General features: G+C 29.2%; 1 protein-coding gene across 1 annotated transcript; it reads left to right on the forward strand.

Annotated features, from left to right (window-relative positions):
- Positions 1–600: 600 nt before the first annotated feature.
- Positions 601–1,398, forward strand: LOC106761637 (receptor-like protein 12). Its single transcript, XM_014645206.1, has one exon. It carries the CDS (start codon positions 601–603, stop codon positions 1,396–1,398), a length of 798 nt encoding a protein of 265 aa, XP_014500692.1.
- Positions 1,399–9,547: the final 8,149 nt, after the last annotated feature.

A 9,547-nucleotide genomic window follows, 5' to 3' on the forward strand; every position in this document is an offset into this window, starting at 1 on the left:
AATTTAATCGTTTAAATTAATTTTTATTATAACTTAACTATAAAAAAAATTCTAACAAATGAGAAGAAACTAAAAATCGAACTACACTGAAATAGAGAGAGGCCGGTGAGACAACCCAGTTTGCCATATGTACATGTGAGAAGGAGTTGTCAAAAGTTAGCTATCGCATTTTCTCACTTCTCATGGTTACTCATTTATCAAATTAATTGTTTTCCATTATTATTTCCTCTATAACTTTTATGACTTTTATCATTATGCCTTTAGTTATGTATTCCATTAGTTACTTTTCTTTGCACAATCGGATTTCAATTGATTGGAATAGAATTATTGTCACAAAAAAATTCCCAACATTGATAATGAGGAAAGTGACAAAGGTGGATTAATAAATTGAGTTATATTCCTGTATATAAATTGAATAAAATGTTGCGATTAATAAAATAGCAGGACCGACGACTTTGAATAAAGTAAGGGAAAGGCAGAGTGAAAAGAATATGTAATTAAGGAGTTGGTGTGTGAGTATAAATGTGGGTATTGGGAGTGCTAAATTCACAACACATATAAATCTAATTCTATACTATTCACTTTCTCTATTTCATNATCATGAATATTCTCAAAGTGATGATGTTTGTATTTGTGATGAGTGTGGTGTTGCAGGTTGCTTATGGACAACACCATATCAGATGCATTCCAAAGGAGAGAGATGCACTCCTTCAATTCAAGGCTGCCATTGTCGATCGTTACGGCATGCTCTCCTCTTGGACCACTCCCCACTGCTGCCAATGGGAGGGCATTCGCTGCAACAACCTCACCGCCCATATTATAAGCCTCGACCTTCATGGAGANGTTCATTATGAATATTTTTCTCGTGGAAATTATGAAGTCTCTCGGCAGTATTACATCAGTGGAGAGATCCACAAGTCATTAATGGAGTTGCCACAGTTACAGTATTTGAACCTCAGTTTCAATTATTTTCTAGACACTAATATTCCAGAGTTTCTTGGCTCTCTTACCAACTTAAGATATCTTGATCTCTCTTCATCTTATTTTAGCGGACAAATTCCATCTCAGATAAGTTCTCTTTCTCATTTGAAATATTTGAATCTTGCTGATAATTATTATTTTGATGGTTCAATTCCTCTTCAACTTGGAAATCTCTCTCGATTGGAGTATCTTGATCTCAGGTACAATTCTTTTGGTGGATACATTCCTTCCCAACTAGGAAACCTTTCAAATTTGCATACACTCTATCTTGGAGGATATCATAGTGCTCTCCAAATTGTCACTAGTGATCACTGGCTATCTAATCTTACTTCTTTAACCCATCTTTACTTGTATTCCATATCAATTTTAATAGTTCTCCTAGCTGCCTTCGAAGCATTGCCAAGCTACCAAAACTAAGAGAACTCAGTTTATATGAATGTGGCCTTTCCGATCATTTCCTCCTTTCATTCAACCCTTCCAACTTCAATTTTTCTACTTCTCTTTCTGTCCTTCATCTTTCTCGTAACTCCTTCACACAACCAATGGTATTCCAGTGGCTGTCAAACACCACTTCCAACCTTGTTGAGCTTGACCTTAGTTCGAACCTCTTGAAGGGTTTGACATCAAATCATTTTGGCCTGGCCATGAATTCGCTTGAGCACCTTTACCTCTCCTATAATGTGTTCAAGGGTGAAGATTTGAAATCATTCATCAATATATGCACCCTACGTTCATTATANATGTCTGGAAACAATATGACCGAAGACCTTTCGTTAATTCTTCATAATTTCTCCAGTGGTTGTGTTAGACATTCACTACAAGAGTTGAGTTTGACATATAATCAAATCACAGGTTCCATACCTGACCTTTCAACATTTTCAAATTTAAACACGTTGGATCTTTTGGGCAATCGATTGAGTGGAAAGATACCTGAAGGCACTAGGTTGCCATCTCATTTGGAGCAGTTGTCAATTGGGTCTAACTCTTTAGAAGGTGGTATTCCAAAATCGTTTGGAAGAACATGTACTTTGAAATTATTGGATTTTTCTTTCAATAATTTGAGTGAAGATCTCGCANTGATATTTAATCATTTGTCTGGATGTTCTAGATACTCATTGCGAGAACTATATCTCGGTCAAAATAAATTCAATGGCACATTACCTGATTTTTCAATATTTTCAAAGTTGGAAACGTTGGATCTATCAGACAATNGATTAAAGGATGGAGTTCAAAAATTACTTCACAATGATACTGTTTTGCGTTCATTGAACCTATTTAATAACAGTTTGAGTGAAAATCTTTCAGCAATAATGCATCACTTATCCCCATCGTTGCAAAGTTTAAATCTAGGCATGAATCAAATTAGTGGTACTTTGCCTAGCAACCTANCAACAATGTTCCCATCATTAAAAGTATTGTACCTTCATAATAACAACCTAAATGGGACAATTCCTAGAGATCTTCGATTTCCAAGTGAGCTTGAGGCTCTATCTTTGATGTCAAACTCTTTGAAAGGTGTGTTAACTGACTCTCATTTTTATAATATGACAAAATTAAAGTCATTGATATTGTCAGATAATTCACTAACGTTAGAAGTTAGTCAAAATTGGACTCCTCCTTTTCAATTGTCTGATATTGGATTGAGGTCTTGCAAGCAAGGTNCATTATTTCCTAAGTGGCTAGAGAAACAAAATGAATTTAATTATCTTGACATTTCAAATAGTAAAATATCAGGTATTGTTCCAAAATGGTTTTGGACCAAATTTGGATTGTCAAATTGGATGAGTATTGATATTTCATGCAATAATTTACAAGGTACGATTCCAAATNTGCCAATAGAGAATCATTATTATTCTCTTAGTCTTGCTTCAAATCAATTTGAGGGTCATGTTCCTCCATTTTTTCGAGGCTCAATATTTCTTGATCTGTCAAACAATAAATTCACAGATTCTTCTTGGTTTTTATGCTCTAGCGGTGTAGTTGAAACTTTATACCAATTAGATCTTTCAAATAATGANTTTTCTGGACAAATTCCGGACTGTTGGACCCATTTCAAGTCATTGGCTTACTTAAATATGAGTCANAACAAATTTTTTGGAAAAATTCCTATTTCAATGGGATCACTCATTCAACTTCAAGTATTGTTATTGAGAAACAATAAGTTAACAAGTATGATCCCTTCCATCTTGAAGAATTGCACAAAGTTAGTGATGGTAGACATATCAGAAAATAGATTATCAGGACCTATCCCAAACTGGATCGGGAACGAATTATCAAAGTTGCAATTTTTAAGCTTAAGAAGGAATTATTTAAATGGAAGTTTACCATTGCAAATTTGTTATCTAAAAGGAATTCAACTCTTGGATCTCTCGCTTAACAACCTATCTGGACAAATTCCTAAATGCATAAAAAACCTTTCCTCAATGGCTCAAANGACTTCTTTGAGAGATTATCAACGTCATCAATATTTGNTTAACACGAGTTATATGANAGGTAACTATTCATACAATTTNAATACATTCTTGATGTGGAAAGGTTCTGAGCAAATGTTCAAAAACGTGGGATTATCACTTTTAAAAAGCATTGATCTCTCAAACAATCAATTCTCTGGAGAAATTCCAAAAGAAATAATTGATTTATTAGAATTAATTTCATTGAATTTATCAAGGAATAATTTGATAGGGAAAATTCCTTCAAATATTGGAGAGTTAACATCACTTGAATTTCTTGATTTGTCACGAAACCAACTTTTTGGTTCTATTCCTTCGAGTCTTACTCAAATTGACCGACTCACGGTGTTAGATTTGTCACATAATTATTTATCTGGAGAAATTCCAATTGGTACACAATTACAGAGTTTTGATGCATCGACATATGAAGATAATGTTGATCTTTGTGGACCACCATTAAAAAAGTTGTGCACTAATGGAGACCGAAGGCAAAAACCAATTACTATATTTCAAGATGAGATTTTCAATCATGAATATTATATAAGTATGACAATTGGATTTGCTATAAGCTTTTGGGGAGTGTTTGGTTCAATCTTAATAGTACATTCTTGGCATAATGCATAATTCAAGTTCTTAAATAATTTAGAAGACATTCTTTATGTTATGATAACAGTTAAAGTTTTCAAGACCTGGTGCAAAACATAACCTCAGTCAGGTAACATTATTTTAACCTTGTGCTAAAAATTGATTTTTTATTATTATTATTATTAATTATTAGTATTATTATTTTAGATAAATAATTTTCAGATTCCATAGTTTTTCTTTTTCAAAAAATTGTTGAACATATATCTTAGAATAGGAATTAAGTTTCGTGTGATATTAACACCAATATTGAACATTTTTAAGGTAAATTTCAATATTCATTTACTTTTTTCAAAATAGAAATATTTCTTGTAAATGGAATCTCAAATAAAAAAGGTAACTAAAGATTTTAGATTTAAACATGTTTTTTTCTCTCCAAATGTATTTATCTCCAAATGTATTTATCGATGTTGCTTTTTCCTTATCCTTTATTTTACTTATTCTGTATTTCATGATCTGTATTTCATGGCTTAGTGATTTTTCTAATTCAATATATCACCAGTTAATAGAAAAGATGTGACAAAGAAAACAAAATTTTCGGACCGTAAAGAAAAACAAACTATATTTCACTGAAAAAATCCATATATATTTCAGAAACAACTTACCAGACCAAGAAAATAAGTTAAAAGATTTTGAAAACAAAATCCTTTTTTACAAATAAAATGTATTTCAAATTTATATAGGCACATTTAAAGCCAGAATTTGTATAAACATTAATTATTGTAAATACAAATATTTTTGTATATTAATACATTATAATTCGTTACATATGATCAAGACATTATTAGTTAAAAAAATAACATCACATTTTAATTCGTTATTCTCTATTTATTTTATCTTTATAAAATTATTACAAGAAAATCATTAAATAATAATCAATTTTAAAAATAAATAATAATTAGTCATTACATTAACTAATATGTAAATAGTATTTTATAAACTAAGAAAAACTTATTAGAATTTAAAAGAATTCGAATGTAAATTGGTTTCTGTATTTATTATTGAAGTTTTAGCGACTAAATTAGTTTTTAATATTTAATTTAAAATTAATAATATAAATATTTAAAACTTTAATAGCTAATGATAATGATTAATTTCTCATTCACAAATTAATTATAATTTCTTTAATTTATAAAATAGAATATTTTAAATACAAATAATTTTTAGTTCAAAAATTAATATCTAATTAATTGATATAATTACTAATTGTTTTGATTTCTAAATTTAATTATTATTTAATCATTTTCTTGTAATAAATGGTTTAGATTATAACAATTATAAAAATATTATGGTGAAATTGTTTTTCTATTAATTGAAAGATTAACAATGTAATTTTTGTAAGAATGTAGAATATAGAGTTTTAAGAGTGGATAAAGTGTTTTAAATATCGAGATCATGTTATTTTAATTTTAAAATAAAACAAAAGGTTTAAATAAAAATTCAATTAAAAAAGATATCATTACTTAAAATATTGACCATCTCTCTAGAATTTCATTGAACATTTTATCCCTTTTTTCTTTTAGTTCTAACTCCTAAGTTATCCTTATGAAGATCAGGAAGTACTTTTGTTATCACGGCAAAAAGTTCTAACTCCAATCAATTTCCTAAAAAGAGTAAGTTATTTTTTGCTCTTTCTTGAGCTACCACTTTCCTTCATACATGTGAACATTTCCTGTCGCATGTGCCTTTTTAGTCTTCTTGTATGTTCTTTGTTGATCAGTAGTTCTAACCACGTAACTTGATCATGTTTTTGTGGTATGTAGGTATAAATTTGAGTTCTTTAAGCTGAAGGAGTCATTTGGTCTAGTAGAGCTGTTAGAATTTTCAACAAGTAAGGGAATCCATATGTTTGTTATGAAATGATAAATATAGTTATGAAAATAGTACATACATAATTTGTTATGAAAATTTCATGTTAAGGTAACTTGATTTCTTTAAATTGGATGTGAATATGTGTTACCCGAAAGTAGAAGGACATGGTTGTGAATAACATTTGATTGTTTAGTTTTTTTATCACTTAAGTGGTTATGGTTGAGTTTATGTTTGGTTAGCTGCTGTTGTAAATAGTTGTAGAAGAGAAGAGAGAAGTCTTGAAGTTATTTCGAGTCTAAAGTGAGGTTTTAATAAGTGAAAATTTAAAGAAGTGTGTTTTGGATGGGAACTTGAGTTTTAGTGTATGTTTGGAGTCAATTTGGACTTATGTAAACATTTAGTTCATAAAAATGTGGTTTGAAATGCATGAAAATTTGTTTAGTGATGAATTGGAGTAGTTAGTTGATTGAATGAATTCAATTCCTGGACAAATGATCACGTTTGTATTCCCTTTCGAGTTAAAAACCTTCTTTCTAATAAATTGTATGGTTAGGTTACTATTTTGATCATATGAGAAGGTATGAAGTTCATTTAGGTTGGATATTGTAAGGTTGTGAAATCTGGTATGGTGCTCAATGGTAGTCTAGCGGAGCTTAGACACCAAAATTGTGAGAGGTTTGACACAATACATGTATCTAGATGGTTAATATAGAGTTAGGTAAAGAAATGTGTATAAACATTCTTATTAGTTAATAATTGAATTATAAATTGATGTTTGTAAATAATCTTATGTGCATTCTTTAATAAAATTAACTTACTATTTTATCTATGTTTGTGTTTGTGTTTGTTTGTTTCTTTATTTTACAATGATCATCTTTATGATATGAACAAATATGGAGCCTTCTTTATATAAGTTGTTAGGCATCATAGATGGAGTAAATGAGTAGATTAAAGTTTCTTTTATCTTGTTGATCTTGTAACTATATATATGTATATATATTTTCGTTTCAGAAACTTCTAGCTAAACTTTAAGTTCCAAGTGTAAAGAGTATGTTGTTAAGGTTTTTCCCTTTTCTAGTATATGTCATACTATTATAGTTATATTTGGATAACTATAATAGTTAGAGATGGCAAAAAAATCCGCGGACACAGGTATCTGCGAATAAAATATGCGGCGGGTAGTTACTATCAATGGATATTGACTACCCGCGGGTAACTGGTATTTTAATACCTGCTTCTAAACGGGTCGGGTACGGATAATATACTACCTGACCCACGAATACTCTTTACCCGCAAAAAATAATAAAAAAAAAATATTTTATATATTTTTTAATTAAATTTAATTAAAAATTAAATTATATTATATTTTATTAGGTTAAAATTATTTAAAATTAATTTTTAATTTATATTTAATTTAATTTATATTATATTATATATATATATATACATTTAATTTTTTTAGGTTTAAATTATATTTTTTTTTTATTTTTTATGGATACTCGCGGGTCGAGGAGAGGGTACATTTTTATCCGGTAGATCGGGTTACAGGTAGACACTATCCATGTTCGAGGTCATCCCTAATAATAATAGTTTATGTATGCTTTCTTTTAGACTATTCTTGTTTATTAATGTGTGATTAATTCTATATTAGTAATGATATTATTGAAAATTGGAATATTACATAATTATAAATAAGAATATTACTTAAAGATAATAACTAATGTCTACGGATACAATAAAATAATAAAAAATCGTTAGCATAAGACATATTTTCAGTCTCTTTACTTCAATCTCTTTCAATCAAATCTCAAACTTGTCTGTCGTTCTCATAAGCTGTTTTTTCTTTTGTATGTTTAAACATTGCAATATTAGTTTCATGGATGATATATATAATTATTTCTATAAATAATTTTTTTAATAGTAAATGATAAGTTGTTATTCAAGTAAAGATCTCTAATATAAATTTGATGTTCTAGTCTCAATTTGGCTTGTACAAATTCTCTTTTATTTCCTTTGCTGATCATATAAGATAATTATTTTTTGACAAATGATTTTTTTTTTCTACAAAGTATAAAACAATAAGTTGAAAGAATTTAACCAGTAGTCACTTTAATTATTGGAGTTTTTGCTATATAACCCAGTTGAAAGGACGGGTCCAGTTTTTGCTAAATTCTAAATCAGATTTGATTCATTCTCAGTTCTAACTCTTGCAGTGAGGATCTAGCACATCCTGACAAGTTTTGCATTATCAGAGGAAGCTCTTCATTGAAACTGTTATTTGAAAGGTGTAACGAACGAAAGTACATGTGCTCCCCAATGATTTTGGAATTCAACCTTCCAATGAGTTTGATTCAAGTTATAGAGACTCCAACGGAGGTGGAAATTTGCTACTATCAGGTATCTTTCCACTCAACCGGTTCACAGAAAGATCCAATATTTTCAAATTGGAGAACATTGAAAAGTCAGGTAAGGAGCCGGTCATTTGATTGTAACTTAGATAAAACTCTAGTAATGAGTGCCTCACACAGCCACCAGATAAGTTATTAACGATTGATGAAAGGTATTCAGTTATATTGTTTCCATATATGTTTAAATATTGTAAGGTGCACATATTCATGAAGGATTCCATCGCCCCACCCTTAAGTCTATTAGAGGACAGATCTAGCCGCTTAAGAAAATGCATTATCAAACCAAAATGATTTGATGCAGGAGCCTCCAAGAGGTTATTACCACAGAGGTCAAGCTCAAAAAGATTGTAACTGATATTTGACACCAATTGGAATATCATGGATGATGTAAACTTGTTCCAAGAGAGGTCAAAGACTAAAAGGGAAGTAGAAGAATTGAACTTTGAAGGGCTCAATGAATGGATGAAATTATCAGAAAGGCTACAATCAGAAAAGCTTAATTCTCTGAGTTTTGGTAAATTTCCAATTATTTGTAGCCAACTGTGAGAATTGTTAAGATTAGCCATCAAACTTAAGTCAAGATGGGTCAAAGAAGTGAGATTAGACAACTCAAAACCTCCACCATGAAGTTTGAGAGTCCCACGGGTGGGCAAATCGAACTGAACTGTACTGCACTGCTAAAAACTGAACTATAAAACAGTTCAGACAAACTGAACTGTAAAACAGTTCAGAAACTGTTTTTTCTTTTGAACTGTACTGTACTAAATTACAGTATGAACTGAACTGAACTATTAACTGAATTGTAAACTACACTAACTGAACTATTAACTGAACTGTAAACTGCACTAACTGAACTGAACTATTAACTGAATTGTAAATTGCACTAAATGAACTATTAACTAAATTGTAAACTACACTAATTTTAACTAAAGTACAATATAAATTGAACTGAACTACTAATTATACTAATTTTAAACTGAATTGTACTAATTTTTAAACTAAAATAGTATAACAATACATATTGAAATTTATTTTAATATTTATTTATTTTATTCATAAGTATCTAATAAATTGATTTTTAATTATTTAATATTATTATTTTTAATTTTAATTATTTTCTTTGATTATTAAAATTTATTTTATTATTTATTTATTTATATATATATATATATATTTATATATATATATATATATATATATATATATATAACTTAAAAAATATAAAAATATAAATTATATTTTTTATTTTTATTG

The sequence above is a fragment of the Vigna radiata genome, chromosome 1 (assembly GCF_000741045.1).
Source record: "Vigna radiata var. radiata cultivar VC1973A chromosome 1, Vradiata_ver6, whole genome shotgun sequence".
Classification (NCBI taxonomy): Eukaryota; Viridiplantae; Streptophyta; class Magnoliopsida; order Fabales; family Fabaceae; genus Vigna; species Vigna radiata.